Source organism: Haliotis rufescens, unplaced genomic scaffold, assembly GCF_023055435.1.
Source record: "Haliotis rufescens isolate VD_foot unplaced genomic scaffold, xgHalRufe1.0.p SCAF_9, whole genome shotgun sequence".
NCBI lineage: Eukaryota > Metazoa > Mollusca > Gastropoda > Lepetellida > Haliotidae > Haliotis > Haliotis rufescens.
Window position 1 is genome coordinate 22,126,027 of NW_025964383.1, and position 19,502 is coordinate 22,145,528.

At 40.2% G+C, this 19,502-nt stretch overlaps 1 protein-coding gene across 2 annotated transcripts in view; it reads left to right on the top strand.

The window, feature by feature from the left end:
* LOC124120609 (RANBP2-like and GRIP domain-containing protein 8) overlaps positions 1-19,502 on the top strand; it is a 302,310-nt gene that overhangs the window by 70,776 nt on the left and 212,032 nt on the right. The window contains exons 26-29 of one of the 2 annotated variants that reach the window (XM_048391239.1): positions 215-376; positions 494-610; positions 925-1,100; positions 1,855-1,927. The exons of the other annotated variant lie outside the window; for it this stretch is intronic. Coding sequence (XP_048247196.1) covers positions 215-376; positions 494-610; positions 925-1,100; positions 1,855-1,927 — 528 coding nt within the window. The remainder of the gene's footprint in view (positions 1-214; positions 377-493; positions 611-924; positions 1,101-1,854; positions 1,928-19,502) is intronic. 2 annotated transcript variants of the gene reach the window in all.

Consider the following 19,502-nt stretch of genomic DNA (forward strand, 5'->3'; position numbering starts at 1 on the left):
TTGACTAATCTTAATCCTTAGTTCATATTATTGAATGTAATGTTGATATACAATGTTAAAAAAACTCTTTAAAAACAATATCACAATTTTGAACAAACTAAGTTCTTTCTCCATTTTGCTTGCCAGGTACCCTTTGTTTGGAGTCTTAGTTAAGTCCCTTCCCAGGTTATTGAGTATAGCGCTTGGCCTGACATTCTATGTTTTTCTCTGGCAGATGAGAACCGACCATTCCAGTGGTCAGGAGCAGGTCAGCAGATCTTTGGGACTTCCCCAGGAGGCAACAGGACCAATGTTGATGATGATGATGTTGTGCAGAGTGATGACATTGACTTTAAGCCCATCATTGACCTTCCAGAACTAGTTGAAGTCAAAACCGGTGAGTTCAAGGCCAAATTGTGCTTTCCTGTTCATATTATGTCTTTTTTGTGAGTTGTTGTTTTGTTGTTGGCATAGTTTGTCTGTATATGTGATGTGGATTTAAATGTCCTTGCAGGGGAAGAAGGTTGGGAGGTGGTGTACTGCCAGAGATCGAAGCTGTTCCGATTTGTGCGGGATTCCAACCAATGGAAGGAGAGAGCTGTGGGAGACATGAAGATCCTCAAACAAGATGGTGAGTCTGGCATCTTATGTATTGGCATATTTCATCTAGACTCTTACCTACAGGCCACCATCATATAGCTTGAAACAACCAACAGAGAACCTTTTGATGTGATATACATGCTTGTCATAAGCATGATGAGGGCAGGGTTCAAAGCTTACTCTTCTGTTCCACTGAAACTAGTCCGAGAACCGTGCTGTAATATCAAACAACAGCAGACTCTTTGAAAATGTGTTGTTCAGTTCTTCCGTCTGGACAATGTTTTTAGATCAATAACATGATAAAACCTTTATATATGTTTTCCATTCTGTTTTTGCTCCTTGTAGATAAATATCGATTGCTTATGAGGCGAGATCAAGTACACAAAGTAGCATGTAATCATCTGATAGCTGGCAATATGACCCTGTCTCCCATGTCAACGTCAGAGAGAGCCTGGTGCTGGACTGCTCAAGACTATGCTGAGAACGAAGCCAAGGTTGAACAGTTTGCCCTAAGGTTCAAGGTCAGTCACCACTGAAATATCAGACATGTCTTGGGCAGCATTACATTTTGATACGCCAATTTGCATCTACATTTCAGTTAAGAAAGGATTTAAAGCTTTTGGGGGTGGAGGGATGATCTATCCTCAGGATTTACCAACAAAATTACGTTTTGAAGTAACGGAAAACAAATCCTGTCTGTGACAAACATCCTGGGCTCACGCTAGAATATACAATGATGGGTTTGTAAGTAAAGCCCTATAGATAATTATTTCTTGTACATCCATTGTTTATCATCTCCCCATTATGAAAAAACTAGGGGATATAACGATCAACATGTCTGTCCGTCTGTCATCCGTTTCTTGACTCCTTAACCGTTGAATATTTCTTGTCGAAGCTTGCTATGCAGGCCAGTTTAGTGGTGTACTGGTACCGTTTGATTAATTTGGAGCTTCAATTTTTTGTTTTTCACAACAAGTTGGACTTATACTGAAAATGAGGGTAGTGCTCATTTCCGGTGCAGAACTCCAAAACCGTCGGATATTTCCAGATGAAACTTGCTTTACAGACCAGTATAGTTGTGAACTGGTCTTGGATAATTTGGGATACTGAAAAATACTGAAGGTAACCAATGGCAATGTACCAAAAGTTGGGTATAAGTAGCCAAACTCCATTTCTGAATCGCACCAGAATGGAGAAGATATGTCATCTCCTGGCGGTTCTTGTTTAGGATGGACTGTGTATGTCGTCATCTCATGTGAGAGTCTTGTGTTGCAGACAGAAGAGCTGGCCAGACAGTTCAAGAAGAAGTTTGAGGAGGTTCAGGAGCTGGTCAGGGCAACGGAATCTGGTAAGACTTTGTGTCAGGGTGCTACCTCTTACCAACTGAACCAAAGTAATTAAATCTTAACCTTCTGGATGATCATTTTTCATAGCTGTTTAACATTTTCTCAGTGGTATAGAATAGAGTTATTCTTGTTCAACCAAAGATTAATACTTATAGTGTATTTGTGTCATTTGATACTATAAGATTCTTAATAAACCAAACTCACTGTGACCATTTTGGAATAAAACAGTTTATCTGTCACCTGAAGAATTGTCTAAAAGAGGAACTGATGTACTGCTAGTATCCCAAGCCAAGAATACCCCCAACTCGGCAACTGTGTCCAAAAGCCAGGACGTCTCTGTGACAGAGGAGGAGGAGGAAGAAGATGACGATTCTGAGGAAGAAAGCATCATATTTGAGAAGAGAGCTACGTTGACTTATTTTGAGAATGATGAGTGGAAGGTAAGATATTGATGCTTTTTTTATGTGTTGCACAGTATTGCAGTGATGTACAGGGGTAGAAGAGACTTGGGCCTCAAGAGAGATCAAGTAAGAGTATTATATACTGTTCAAAGATTGCTCAGCATCAAATTGTGTGTACATGTTGAAATAGCCATCGACAACAGGCGTGAAGACATCATGTGCTTCATGAACAAAAGTGTGTTGTCATGTGCAACACAATGCCAACAAACAACATTTCACCAATGATCAGTTAGATCACTTGTCATAATGGTTTTCTGCTCTAAGATGGCATTAACGACACTGGCACGATGCGATCATGCGTTGACGTCCATGGGGAGGAAGTCCAGTCCGATTGCTCCAGCATACAGTCTCACTTACACAGTCAATATGTCATCTCTGAAGCGCACACCTGTCATTGTGCTCCGCTGTAGGACATGGAGATTGGTTCTTCCAGCTCTACTGATCCTACCCCATTATGCTTGAGCCTCCTCCATAGCAGTCATGTTTGACTACCTTGGAATCCTGAAGCCCAGTCCTAACATGCCTGCCTGTGATGTTCAGTCTGATACATTCCCTCCGTTACTGGAGACATGCCTCACGGCGACGATTAAGCACTGTCTGAGTAGAAACGTTAGCGCCACTGGTGTTGTGCGGGTCATTTCTGAGTGTGGTGGTAGTCACAAAATATCATGCTGCAATCAGGAGAAAACTGTCTTCCCGCTGTGTGGTGGAACAAGGAACACCTGCAAGTCCCTGATGCAAACGCCTGATATTGATTCCATGCCCTGCTGATCATACCTTGGCTGACTCCAACGTGTGTTCCCTGCTAATGATGTGCAACGATTCTGTCATGATAACTCAAAACATAGGGTTTTCAAGCACCTTATGCACATTGTGCCCATGATTGCATGCATCTGTCCCTTCACCCAACCATTGTGTCCCGGGTTAAATCTATATTTGTTGGATGATTTTTTGATATCATCAAAACTTTATCCTTAGCAAACTTTTTGTAGTATATATCCTTATTAAGCATAGCAGCAATCAGTAACAGCAGTCAAAAATCAACAGCTGAGTGAGTGGCACATATTATTTAGTCAACTTCACAAAAACAACATCTCAAGCTTGTTAATTTCCTGCTTTGATGTTTTGTTTGTTGGTTGTTTAACGCCGCACTCAGCAATATTCCAGCTGTATGATGGCGGTCTGTAAATAATCGAGTCTGGACCAGACAATCCAATGATTAACATGAGCATTGATCAACGCAATTGGGATATGATGACATGCATCAACCAAGTCAGCAAGCCTGATCACCCGATGTCATTAGTCGCCTCTTACGACAAGCATAGTCGCCTTTTCGGGCAACCATGGCCTATTCTACCCCACCTGCTTCGATAAGCACTTTTTGATGTAATAGTAACCAGGAAGTTACAGCGATGTTGGGAGTGAAAGGATAGGTAATACATATGCACGTATGAAGAATTCCTCTACACTATGTAAGATGCTTGTTTGTGCTCCTCAAAACTGTTAATGTGGCAAACTTTGAGATAGAAGTACACAGTTCTATAGTTCATGACAGTCGAAGGTTCAAGATAACGCTGTGTTTTTTACATCCCGAATGTTAGATAAATTGACAAATATATAGTTATTTAGGTAGCTTAAAGCTGCTTCAAACCATACAAGGATATTCATTCACTAACATACCTGTCACACAAGGGTTTCACAAATTCATTCACAGGTTGACATAGCATTTTATTTGGAGTTGTTTTGAACGAGAATGATCTTCTTTCTAGAAACTTGGAATGGGCAACTTGAAGATTCTGTACAATGATGACGTGAACGGAAACCAGATTGACATGGAGACAGATGACAAACAAAAAGTCTGCAACCATTTCATTTGTCGCGAACACTCAATAAAACTGTAAGTCAGATAAAAATACTTCACCTTGAAAATATATCCGTAGAATAATGACGCTAAAAAATGTGTGACTTCGTGATTGCGTGCGTAATTGCGTGCACGCGTGTCGGGGCTTATGTCTGGTTCGTAGAGCTAGCCCATGGCGATACCATGCCACAGTTTACCATGGATACCCCACTCACACACATTATGCTGACTCCGAGCCGACCAGTCCTGTTTTATCCTCTTAATGCCGACCATCAGGCAAGGTAATGAGTAGAACCGTCTTTTAACATCTTTAGCTATGACGAGGCCAGGGGTTGAACCACTGACCTTCCACTTTTCGGACAGAATCTCTAAAAAAATCTGCTTCCAAGTCATTTGTCGGGAACACTCAAAACGAACGTAAGTCAGTTAAAAATACTTCACTTTGAATAAACATCTTTCCGCACATAACTACAGTAAAAAAAATTTTCGTGTGTATGAGTGCGTGCGTGCGTGTTTGCGCTTGCCTGGGCTTATGTCGGGTTCGTAGAGCTAGCAAATGGAGATACCATGCCACAGTTTAACATGGATACCACACTCACACACAGTATGCTGACCAGTCCTTGTTTTATCTGAATGCCGTCCATCAGGCAGGGTAAAGAGTAGAACAACCGTTTAACGTCTTAGGGAGGCCAGGGATTCAACCACGACTTTCCACTTTTCGGACAGAATCACTACCCACTAGACCACAGAGGCGGTTGAAAAGGGGATTGGGAGGGGAAACATCATATGAGTGTATGTACAGTATTTGGGAATTCTCCTTTCTTCTGAGAAGATTATGGCAACTCCTACACTTTAACAGTCAAGTTGCTAAAACCCTTAGCGTCTTTAGGTTTGGCTAGATACCTACACTATTGACCCCTGGCTTGTCATGTCACTCACCTGTGGAATGTCACCGATATTGCACACCTGAAGTCATCCCTCTATGATTGTTTATATTTCCAGAGAGAATCAGAGGAGAGCCTGTATGTGGAGTGCCCAAGACTTCTCAACAGACGAGACAGTCAGGAGGGACTTTAAGGCAGCTTTCAGCTCAGTAGCTGCTGCAGAGGAGTTTGCTAAATCTTTTATGGAGGTAAGACATGCTTGTTGTAGTTCAAAATATCTTACCCATTCCCATTGCTAGCTCACCTAACTGAAAGTCCACCCACTTTAGTTGTGGGATCAAAGAAATATGTCCTGGATTTTTTTGGGGTGATATGTTGAACCTTGACCTTAATTTGACCTTTGCACTTCGTCCACACAGAAAGCTGAAACTTTTTGTGGCCATAACTCAGCCATATCTGTTCAAAAGACAACAAAATTTGGTCAATGTGTATTTTGTGGAGGGTTTGACACGTATGTTCTCTTTTAGACAATATTTTACATTTTACCTTGATTTGACTGTTCTTAAAATCTCTCAAAGGCATATTTGCTCTGTAAATTCCTCCTTTGAAATTGAAAGACTGAGGAAGCTGAACTTCGACATGGACACATATATTTTAAGTGCCTGACTTTGTTGACATATACTTTTGACTACATATTAAGGTGAGGTACAGTGCTCGTGACAGCAGTTTCTTTGAAAGTGACATTACTGATTATGAATAGCTGTATTGGTGAGATTAAAAATGAATTGGTGATTGGAAGTGTATATAAATGTATATATGTATGAACTTTATGGATGCAGAAGAACATTAATGTGTGTTTAGACTGAATATATTTTAGACCCGTGAAGATCTGGGGTAGAATAGGTCTTTTGCAACTTATGCTTGCCGTAAAAGGTGACTAACGGGATTGGGTGATCTGGCTCGCTGACTTGGTTGATGCATATCATCGTATTCCAGTTGAATGGATCGATGCTCATGATGTCAGTTTATGGATTGTCTGGTCGCCGTCATATAGCTGGAATATTGTTGAGTGCGACGTTAAACAACAAAGAAACAAACAAGCAAACAAATGTTTATCTTAAATTATATAGGTTTTAGTGTTGAAAGAACTGACAAAGTTTTGTTGTTGTGGTTTTAGGGTGTGAGCTTAGCCCAAGATTCTGAGTTGTCAGAGAAGATTTCACATGAAATGGATACACCTGTTATATTTTCTCATGGCGATGCTACGGGAGGTAAGTCTCAACTGAAAATATTATGACCTGTTGGTCAAAGTGGGCTATACATGTGTGATCTAACTGTGTTTTGTACAGCATAATGTGACAAGCTTCACCATATAGAAACAGTTACATGTACTTCCAAAGAAACTTTCTCCAAATCTTGAAGAAAATGGCTTTTGTTAGTTATTAGTTGATCAAGATGAGTTAGACATACATTGATCAATTTACTTACTGATGTGTGTATGTTGACCACCAGCTGTGTTCGTAGGAAGAATCGTGCGTTTCAACTCCAGAAACAGATGTTCACTTACATAGCACCTTCAACTCATTAGCTGCACAACTTGAACTTGTATTGCATGACTTGAACTTAATTGCATGGAGAGTCTGATTTTGTGGGTGGTGTGCTGCTTCATTCCACTATATACTAACATGCATTTGTGAGTGAGTGAAGAGATTGATGTGGATATTGAGAGATTAAATTACATTAAGTAATACGTTACCACTGTTATACCGAGGCTGTTGTCTCCCACAATTGCTGCTATAGTGAAATCTACCACAGAGATCTCAATTACCTCATGCAGCACGTGCGTAGCCACCTAGCTGTCATGTGACGCCCTTCACTCTTGTATCCTACTGCTGAAGCGTTCCTCGAATATTCGGTGATATTTATTATAGTTTATTCTCTAATAAAGTGTGCTTTTATGGGGCGTTGCGGTAGCTCCGCATGGATATGATTTTCTCGCCAAACGGAGAATTTTCCCCGCCCTTTTTTCTCTATACTTGCGGGGTTCGCGTATGCACGTTGTGATTTACGTATCCCCTGTTCTTGTTTGTTTGGGGGTTAACATCACTTATTTCTCTATATGTTATATGTGTATGTTATATGTTCACATTGCTCGTTTATTTTCCTGTGAAAATGCTTGTTTGTGAATCATTGTGGTGCGTGCGTTGTGACCATGTTTTGCTCTTTGTTCATAGAATCAAAAAATGTCGTCTCGGGCATACGTTAGTGTGCATCGTGATTCTACCCAGAAGGTGTATAATGCACGTTGGGTTATTATCACGAAGTGGTGTTGTAAACATCACATTCATTCGCCAGATAAGGTATCTGTGCAGGATATTGCTCGTTTCATGTCTCACTTGCGAGAGACCCGGAAACTCTCCGGGGGTTCCATTGCCAACTATGTCTTGTCCGTTGCTACGGTACGGGACGTTGCTATGGGTACCAGTCTCTCCAAAGAGCCGGTGATACGGGGTATTATCAAGGGTTTCAAACAGCACGATCTTAAGAAGGGCCGCCTTTGGGCACCGGCCTGGGATCTTTCCCTAGTGTTGCAATCACTTACGGAAGCTCCGTATGAACCCTTGCATAGTGCTTCGTTCTGGCATGTAACTTGGAAAACAGCATTTCTCCTCTCCTTTGCCACGGCGGCACGTGTATCCGAAATTCATGCACTCGATGTCGCCAAGGTACGATTCGATAGGGGTGACGAAGGAGCGGTCCGCCTGGGCCTGCTCATGGCTTTCGTCGCCAAGAATCAGAGAATCGGGGAAACGGAGAGAGAATTCACTGTAAGATCACTCAAAGAAATCTTACATCGCACGGTTGACATAACTCGCAATTCGATTGCGTTGTGGCTTTGTTCTGTCATCAATCTGGCGTACCGGTCTCGGGGGTTACCGGTAGCGGGGTCAAACCCGCACGAGATCAGGGCGCTAGCGGCAACATTTGCCCTACACTCGAATATCTCTGTTCACAGAATATTACGAGGTTGTTACTGGCGTTCTGACTCGGTTTTTGCCAATCATTACCTCAGAAAGGTTTCTGATGAAGACGTGGAGGGGGTGCACCGTCTTGGGCCACTGATCGCGGCACAAGCGGTCATCTAGGGGGTGTGTCCAGCGCAATTCCAAACTCCGCAGTCGTTAGTCCTTGCACGGTGGTCAATCTGGGTCGTCTCTAATGTTCCCACGCCGTGGGTACAGGAGTGGGGGTCCTGCAAACCAGCGTACTCACACCACAGGTGAGGCGGCCTTTTGTGTGTTTTGTCCTTATTTGTATTTTGACAATTATGCATTTAATTGTCTGTCGTGTATTCCAACCTTGTGATACATGCTTACGAATACTGGAATTAGGTCACGCGCCTATTACATACTTTAAATAGGCTTGCTCGGGGATATACGGTCTGAATGAAATTAATTTCCCTCTTTCGACTGTTTAACCTGATCTAAGATTTAGCTCACACAGATACTGTGTTCTCATCCGCTGCGGCGATGAAATACCTATCCAGTGGGGCCGTTTGGAGTCACCAATCGTTTTGGCAATGACGATTGAGCCTTACGGTATGCGCTTGACAGTGCTTTGGTATTCCTATAGGGTAACGCCTAGCTAGGTGCATGCGCATCGAGTGCTTCCGCCTTGGTGTTTACTTCCGCTAGTCAGCCTCGGTATAACAGTGGTAACGTATTACTTAATGTAATTTGTAGAATTTTCCTATTCGGAATATTCTATAAGTAGTACGTTACCACTGGGCTGCTGCCCGCCCGTCCGTCCCCCGAGCACTTGCTCTCGCAAGAGACAAGAGTGAAGGGTGTCACATGGCAGCTACGGTGGCTACGCACATGCTGCATGAGGTAATTAAGATCTCTGTGGTAGATTTCGCTATAGCAGCAGCTGTGGGAGACAACAGGCTCGGTATAACAGTGGTAACGTATTACTTATAGAATATTTCGAATAGGAAAATTCTACAATTTTGCAACAGACACTAACCTGAGTGTAATGAATCATTGTCATGCTGAATGTCTGGCCTAAGGAGTTGTGTATCTTCCTTTGATGTTGTGATCATGGACACAGTGGAATAGCTTCAAACCCAGTGCCCAATTCTTGTTACAAAAGGCAACAAAATTTGTGGTCTGCATGATTACCTAGTTTTTAATGCAAGGCTGAATAACTAGGTGAGCCAGGTGAAAGTAAGGGCAGCCAATCAGCAGCCTCATCACAAACAGGGGAGGGTGTGTCAGCCACTGATGCTTCCTCAGTTGTTTCATGTTCGCCTGAGCTGTCTGCTCTCTTAAGTTCATTCTTAGAGGAAGGTAATTAAATGTGTTGCCCTACAATGATTAAACTTATGAAAGGGACATTCCGTAAATGCCTTTCTATTCCACCAAGTACTGAAAGATCTGCATTTGAAGGTTTCTCTGACGCTTACAAAATATGAATAAATGATTACAAGAGGTATAATTTGACAGATTTTTCTACTGAAAAAGAAATATCTTATTAAAATAACATTAACCCAGATATATTAACTAATCAATGTTTTAATGTTTTCAGACCAGAAAAGATGAAGAAAATGAAGGATTAGGCAAATTGAAATATATGTGTGTACAAAGTGGAAGAGTAATTCTGGACAATAAATGAAAGGTTTTGTTGCCACCTGACAGACCTGGTGAACAAATTGTTTTTTAGTTGCTTGGCAACCCCATGTCCATACTAAGTTGCCATGCAGTAATGACATCACAAATCATGAAATTTGGTGCCTGTGTCCATACATGTGTGCGGAATGTTTTGAACCTGAACTTGCAGGCATTTTGCCCTTGCTGTACATGATGAAAAAGGCGAAATATTTAAAGATTATTGTCTCACAGTGTTATTACATCAGTGTCATTAATATGAACAATTAGATTAGCAAGATGGTATTATTTCCAAGGATTCTTTTGTCATCTTTTATAGAAGTGCATTTCATGTTTCATCAAAATGACATAGTGCTAATTCAAGAATGGTAGATCTAGCTAAGTTTCTGAATTTCACACATCATACAAGTAATTCATGGAATTTTCTGTTGTAAATATCAGGTCAGCATCCTCATCAACATTCATCCAACATATGTATTGCTTGAAAGAACATTGTTGTAAATACATGAATAAATATCCCTGTTGTTACTGTTTACTGAATCATATTTTGGTATTCTATTATGCAAAGTAGAAAAGCGTGTGCAAGTGACAGGTTTATTTGTATTGCAGACCTTTGGCCCAAAGTACTGCGCAGATATACAAATCATTTACAGTGGGTTGATATTCATTATGATACACAAATAACACACGTTTATGGGCACATTTCTTGTAATTACACTTCCACATAGTTATATATGTAAATTCCATTTAGGTGTAAGACATATCTCTACTAGGATAGGTATAATCAAGTGGTATAAAGTTTTCTTTGCTTGACATGATGGGGACATACAAGGAATAAATGGAACCCGTCTTCAGTACAATTGCCATTACAATGTGTGCATAACAACATTTTCGGATCAATTTGAATCTTAAATCGTTTCAACTTATGGGACGGCGAACGAAACCTACAAAATAATCGCAATGAATCCTTACAATTAAATAATTCGGTTTACATATTTTTTCAACTTCTAGGACACTTATAACCACTATACAAATTCAAAAACGAATATCTTGAAATCTTATCATGCCAATTCTGAAACGATATAGTAGTATAGGTAATGGGGGTTCTGGCTCACTTCCACTGGAGCCAGATTTATATACCTGTACCACTACTACTACGGAGGGAATTTTTTATGTCAAGAGGGCGTCTTTTTCTTCTTTGGCACCCCCAATTTCAGCACCCCCTACAATATTTTTTCCACTAGAGCAATAGGATTCATTGCGATTATTTTGTAGTTGAAGTTGGGCACAAATTTTCAATTGGGAATTTGTAAGGCACAGTTGTATGCTTTGTGCACATCCTATTGCTCTAGTGGGAAAAAAATATTGTAGGGGGTGCCAAAGAAGAAAGACGCCCTTTTGAATCGCATCATCGTTTTTGCATAAAAAAATTCTCTCTGTAGTAGTGGTATAGGTATATAAATCAGACTCCAGTGGCAGTGAGCCAGAACCCCCATTACCTATACTTTTGATATCCTTACATCTTTGCATGAACATATTAAGATATATCTTGAGTAAGCCAGACATGAAAAACCCTTCTTGAACATTAATTTAGGTACTAACATATGAGAGACCCAGTTTATTTTCCCATTATCATCAAAGTGTTTCAGCATGTGGTAAGTTTACACCAATAACCTATGCAACGACTATAAAAATGGACACATAAGTGACTCCTTCCAACATGCCTCATAACGACACCACTTGACGACCGTTTGGAAACACCGAGACTAAGGCCTCCCTTAAAGTGAATCCCTTGATTTCTGCTACACACTAAAATTAGTCATATCTTAGTATCAAATATTGTTTGAAAAGCATGAAAAGGTAAATTTTTATAACTCCTCAATAGTCTATGAATAGGCATGCTAGGCATTCTGGGTTGAATAGATAGGGTTTCACAAGCGCTTGACCACACTAATCTCTGAGAAAATAATACCTAGATATTTATGATAGGTTACAGTTTTCATTTCAACTCCTGAATTCAGCCACTTTCTACAATGCGTAAGTAACCACCGTTTCTAAAAACTATTATGTTAGACTAATTCAAGAAATCATTTGCAACTTCTTGCAAAAACAGAAGCAGCCCGTTACGTTCCGCACACTTTCCTCAATGTCTCAGAAATTATGAACACCATCATGCATATTCAATCCGATGCCATTACCTTTGGTTCAGGCAAAGGCATTACCCCAACCTCAAACAACATGCAAGTACCAAGCCTAAAGTGATGGCATAAAACTAGAAGAAAATACAACTTGGATTTTCCTGTTTAAAGCTGACCGCCTTGTGGATAGAGTGTCTGCCTGGAGGTCAGTGGTTCGATCCCTGGTCGTGACATACCGGAAGAAGTGAAACTATTGTACTTGTCACCCTATCTGTCGCTAGGCATTAGTGGGATAAAACAAGGACCGTTTGGTATGCTGTGTCAGTCAGTGTACTGTGTGAGTGGGGTATGTCAGGTAGTTGGTACTATTGGACTGCCACACACACCACACACATCACACTCATCACACACGTAAAACATGCATGTCCCTATTTATGTGCAGTAACCTTGAACACATGGACCATTTCACCCCATCCCCCTGTTCCGAAGCTAGTGACGTTAAACCTGCTCCAATATCTGGTGCCAATGTAGGTCATAAGTAGCAAGTGCTATGTGTGATATGCTGTCTGTTTATTGGTAACAGCGTTTGAAGCAGCCACCAGAAAAAAATACTTCTGTTTTAAACAATGACCTTGAATCTTGATTTCAGCCAATTACATAAATGATAATTAACTGATGGAAACATGGGTATTAAAGTAGTATTAGAAAAATGCTTTTTGCCCGTTAGACTGTTGCTATTGAAATATCAAGAAAAAAAGTACCGATGTACCTATCTGTGGTTTGAAGTATTTCAGTCACAAGGAGTCCTACCGACCATTTTACAGGAGAAAGAATTAAACGAAAACAGCAACTTCAGTTTTATTCAGATTATTAAGTCCAATGAGAAACGTGCAATAGAAATATGCGCGTGCGACTCCATTATGATAATGATGATAACGTAGTCTTCATAAAACAGTTTACCCTCAAAAACCCAAATTGGAGAAAGTTCTAGATGTGTCTCTTAGAAAACAACAAATGACTCTGCATTTGTTTTGTCAACACTGCTCCCATAATGCATGTTGATTTCATGTGCATAGCCATGACCATGGTACACGGCACGAGTCTGTAGCAGGAATGTATATAAGTTCTTTACACTTGAGAGAGACAGAGGGAAACCATTTATTAGTTCAGGGTGTATTACAGAACTGCCCAAGCTCGGAGGCTTTCTTACTAGCAAGTCTACGGTGTGATTAATTTTAAAAAAGGTAGGGGTCGTCTGTAAAAGAAAATCGCGACGTAAAATTAGACAGCTTAGATAAAGAGGTGATTAGGCGTACATCTACCATAATCCCCAGATCACGGTTCCGGCATGCACAACAATGACATGATTATGTTTACCTGATGGTAGCACGGTCCCGTTTCGTCCATCTGACAGCAGCAACATGTAGTCAGTGGACTGATTCTTATTCTCCCAGGTTTCGTCAAGGCAAATGATCTGAAAGCCCTGGCTGCCATCGAAATCCCCTCTCCTGTAGTGCAATAATTATTGTAGTCTGCGAAACATAAATGTACAAGCCTTATGAGCAGAATGTTCCCCGACATAAAGCAGAATTCTGGAGGAAATTAAAGACCCAATTAATGTTTCCCGGACTACATTAATTATTGCACTACAGGAGAAGGGATTTCGATACACTGCTCGTGTCGATGACCGAGCAGTTTTCAGGTGGAAATATTCCATCCTGTCTAGGACGTCTCACTATATGCGCATCATTCCTGACTATGGCAGTCAGAGCTTTCAGATCTGGGGCTTATGGTAGATGTGAGCTAGTTTTCCAGGCGAAAAAGAAGACTGGCGAGTATCACAAGGAAATGATTGGCAATGCGTTCAAAGACTAGTTGGAACATCAGCTACTGCAGTCTTAACAACTCCAGTGTCATTGTCATGGATAACGCCAGTCATTATGTTCGGAAACCAGATATTGTCTTGCCAACCATGAGTAGGCTGAAGGCGACCAAGCAGGAGTATCCGATGTCTTGCAACATCGACTTCAGACCATCTGACACGAAAGTTCAACTCCTGGAGAAAATTCGCCTGAATAAGAAACCAGTAGAAGTACAAGACAGATGTCCCGGTGGTACAAACACGGTCACGTTGCCTTACGCACGCCAGTCACACATTGTGGGCTCAACCCTTTTGAGCTTATCTGGGCTAGCTGCAAGGTTCGTGGCATAACAAATAGTTCAAACGCAAACATGTCAAATGGTGACAAAGAAAGAGGCAACACATAAGTGCAAGGAGAGATATGTAGTAAACATCTTGTAATTGTCGACTGACAGACCGGTCACCTTTTTGCGTTGACCCATGGCCAGTCCGTACAACGAGGTGAACAAAATAATACAACTTGGTCATATAATGATACTCCAAGTCGGTTTGTCAACAAGATGTCCCGACCAGTTCTTGACATCGGGCAGCGACCTCTGTCAATCCTAAGCAACATACGAGTTATGTAACACTTTGCTAGAATCACATCAGAGGCATTGCAATAGGCGTATATTTCAGCCTTGTTGCACCAGTTATCATACCTTTGGGTGATAGTACATACTCAGATACGTCCTCAGTTCAGTCAGATGTTGGCTAAATACATCATCTGTAGAACAACCAATTCTTCTTGATTCAAAAGCCCCCAACCATCCAATACTCCTCCCGTTTCATAGCTTTAACTATTCCATCACTTTTTCAATCATATATTATGCATCACATATCTTAATTGCTATCCACGTCTACGCATTACTCATTAAAGTACAATAACAACAATATTTTGAAACCACCCCCAACTAGGGTGACATTTGCAGCGGTGGGAATACAAGGGCCGGTGTGAGGTCATCACCTCCGGACAAGAGTTAGACAATTACCTCAGGCTATAGGCCGTTACCTACATGCACGAAAATACGAATATTTTCTAAGTTTATCATCAATGTACCTGTAAAAGTACCTTTTAGCCTACTCAGTGTCATTTGAGCACGCCAAGTGATGACGTCATAATTTGAAGAACCTTATTTTTGATTGGGAAGTGTCTGGTGAGTTGTTCCCCATAGATGAATAAATGAATGAATGAATGAATGTCTTTATTTCCTCCAAATAAATCCGAAGATTCTCAAAACATCAAGATTATGTAATTAAATAATCAAATAGCACAATAATCAAACATATATACACATATATATATATACATATCAATGTCCCGCATATTTACAGGCTATAAACAGTGAGAAATATTGGTAAGGTTACCAGGTAAGGTTTAGAATATGTTTAATTTGATATAAATACTTTGAAAATTCATTAATTGTGAAATGCCACGTTTTTTCATTAATGTCATTGTTGTCTGCACCAAGAAAGAATGCTAACATATCATGGTCTTCCATCATCTCTATTTTAACATACATTTCAACATGAAGATTATCAATTAGAGTTGAAAAGAATAAGTCTCTCTCTGAAAGTAGACATTCACAGTTTAAGATGACATGTTGATAAAAATCATGAGCAAAAGTATTACATTTTGTACATTCTTTTGATATTTTGCTTCTGGAACCAATCCTTATTACATACTGTATTTTTTCTCTCAATTCTGGATATAACATTACAATGCTGTATAACACATGAGGAGTAAGTGTTGTGTGAATTTTAGAATATCGAGATAGCTCAGCTCTACATGATAGTTTATATTTCCATACTTCTTTCTCGTGGGTAGATATTTCATTTAACACAATCTTTCTCCACTTAGTCTTCGCGGGGAATTCCCCTGTTCGAACGTAGTGAAATACATGATGAAGTAGGTTATATTTCTTGGCTGTTGAAAGCAACACTCCACATAAACTGTGTAAATTATTGTTATGAAAGAAATAGAGTGAAGTTGATGCGCAGAAAACAGTTTTACAAATTGAGACACATGAGTTATTGCAGAGACGCCCCAGCAGCTGTAGTCTACATTTATCTATATAGCCAACCATGCTCCAAAGTCCTAGATTAGCAATAGTGGCATCAGTGGGGGAATGTTTGTCAAAACCTTGTACAATCCTTGCAAAGTAACGCTGGGTGCTTTCAGCTAATTCAAGATCTTTACCATGCAGAGGAGGTAGTAATTCACATCCATAAAAACGTGTTGTTAAAATCATTCTTTTCCATATCTCAATACTTGCATACTGATCTAAGTCACTACTCTTTAGACCAACAGAGAGGAGAGAACTAATAGTACGCCTTGCTTTTGTGCAGCTCTCTTCAATATATAATTTGAAAGAAAGATTACTTTGTAGAACAACACCCGCATATTTTACATTATCAACATTAGGTATGTCATAGTCCCCCAAAGTGATAAGCATGCATACACAATAATTGCTTCTTTTTATGAAACACAACAATTTTACTTTTCGATGCATTATAAGTTAATCGCCATTTGGATGCGTAATTAACAACTGTATCTAAGGCTGTTTGCAGACCTTTAGGGCTGTAACTGATAAGAGTAGTATCACCAGCAAGTAACACGCATGGTAAACTAACATTATATATACATATTCCTGTATCTAACTGCCGAAGCTCAGTTATGAGGTCATTTATATACACAAGAAAAAGCCAAGCTGAGATAACTCTACCCTGACCTATACCTTGTCTAACAGTAAATGCATCAGATTGTTCGCCATTATACTGAACACACGCATACATGGAAGTATAACAGTGGTGTAACAGATACCACATTTTACCTCTAATACCAAGATGATAGAGTTTTACAAAGAGACCCGAGTGCCATATTCGATCAAAAGCTTTCTCGTTATCTAGAAATGCTGTGTAGATACATGATCCCCTGTTAACATAACTTTGTGCTCCTTCCTAAAGCCAAACTGCAACATATCGGGAAAATTACAGGCATTTCGGGATGTCCACGTTTCTAATCTTTCTAGGAGAATTTTCTCAAAAAGTTTACTAAGGCAAGATGTTAACGTAATACTTCTGTAATTGACAGGGTTTGATTTATCTTTTTTACCCTTATAAATTGGTATAATTACCCCGTGTCTATAGGCAGCAGGTGTGTACTGAAATTTAAGAATAGCATTAAATAATAGTGCTAACTTCCCTACTAACAGCTCACCACCAAACATCACATGTTCATTATTAATATTGTCAGGGCCAGGAGATTTGTTCCTCCTCAATGTCTGTACATATCTAGTCACTTCCTGAACCGATATTTCAGCACATAATTCATTATCAACACATGAGTTAGATTCATTACTGGAGGCTAATTTCTCAATTTCATAGTCAATATCATCTTTAAAGTCTTGATCGAACTGGTCGGAGTCATATGGTTTTGCTAAATCCGCATAGTACCTACCCCAAAGCTGACATATGTCAGTGGGGTTTGTTACATTACGGTCATCATATGTAAGTTTTCAACTCCGATGTTCTGCTTACGTAGTTTTCTCACAGATTTATAAAACGTATTCACATCAGTATCACAAGTTTTTTCTAATTCTAAACAAAATTTCTTTGAATAGGCCTGCTTGGACTGTCTGTGACGACGTCGGAATTCTCGCTTAGCTTGCTTGTATGATGTATAAGAATGGAAATTATCCCCCCTTGGTTTATCCTCGGATAAGCATCTCCGCCTTGCAACTCGCATGTTATAATGGTCTTGGTGTAGTCCATCCTGTTTCCAGTAAGGCTTCAGATGAGCCTTGAAACTACCTACTGGTATAGACTGTCTACTGGCATCAATCAAACATTTACTGATCCCTGTATTGAATGATTCAATATCATCACGTGTATCTATTGATAAACAAGTCTCTGCATTGTTTAGTAATGTATCAAGACAGACCTTGTACGAAGAGATCTCAATATTGGAAGCTTTGTCCCATTTAACAAAACATGCTTCTTTAACCTTTTGCTTTACATTATCATTTACATCTACTCGTATGGTAGCTACACATGGGAAGTGATCGGATACATCATAACTAGTGAATAGCACTTCACTTGAGCTAACGTTACTCTGCAAATGGGAAGGAATCAGGATCTAATCGATCAGAGACTTGTTTATGTTATCTTTGCTCCTGAAAGTATATGAGCTGATGGCTTGAATAGAATTCACTAAATAACGAGTGCTGACAAAGTGAGACAGAAGTTTGTTGCGTGGTAACATTAGACGCTTACATATATCCGAATTGAGATCACCTAGGATAATTGTGACACCCTGCACGCACAATTCATCATATAAGTCAGATAATCTAGAGCCGTGCTATACGTAGAGTGAGGGGCATTAGTGGACGGAAGGCGACATGCAATCACATACATATCAGCGACACGTGGGTGCGTTAACTTAACAGCAATACTACTGTCAGAAGACGAATGTATACATTGCGTCCTCCATTTAGAATGAGTGTTCTGTGGAAGAGCTATACCACCGGACCCTCTCGATGAGGTACATGCATCGTCACATATGTAGGACAGAAGTTTACAACATTTAAGATCTTTGAATCTTTGAATATTGCATGTTTTTAGCCAGTGTTCTTGTACAGCAATGATATCGACATAGTCCGGTAAAATAGAGTTGACATGTTCGGTCTGATGAGACACACCACGTACATTCCAGGTCAACACACTTAGTGCCATCACAATAGACAACATAGTCAATATGAACATAGCCATTTTGTTAGTAGATGTTCCTTCTGTATTCTTGCTGTTGTTGTTGTTTCGGATCAGTTTGACGCTGCCTTGGCACATAGTCTCGACACACAATGTCCTCAGGCCAGAAATAATCTTCATTCACCATGACGTCATAATCATCTAGTGGCAGGTTTACCTGTACAGTGTAAGTTTCAGACTTATCAAAGTGAATCCGTTTCTTCATGAGTCGGACATATGTTACTCGGACGTGACGTTCATGGGCATAGCTGGATATGACGTTCTTCAGTTCTTCGAACGACTTGTCCACCTTGATGTTAGACAGAACAATCCGTCTGGTACGAAGACGGGAGACACATTCTAGAGTGTTATACGATTTGCTGAGGGATCGTATGGGATAACCTTTGTTCTGAGGGTTACTCTGATTATTCCGCTGGGCAGATTCCTTCCGTGGTCCACATATATCACTATTAGTGTTCACGTGAGTATTTCCACTGAATTCAAGGCCATGGGAATTATCTGTGTAGAGTTTCCATATGTAATCTTTATCAGAAAGGTCCACAAGATTACTTGAACCTGGGCGAGTAGTGTTCCCACCAGCTCTCGTAGGTCCAGTTGTTGTGTCAGAGACAAACGCTTGGTTAATAGAAGCAGCGTGGGAAGTCTCAGTGTTGAGACTCGATTGTTCATCACTGTTAGTAGTGGGAATAGTTATAAGGGCATTGGCGGTAGATGCTCTGTCATCAGTGATGATGTCAGGGTCCTCTGTCAATTTGGCGTCAGAGTTAGTATCACATGATTGGTTGATAGATTTTGATACATCATGTTTTGTTATTGTTGTGTATAGTTTGGAAGGGATGTTGGTAACTTTGTTATCCAGGCTTTTTAGTTTCGCGTCAATTTGGTAGTTAGCGCGCAGC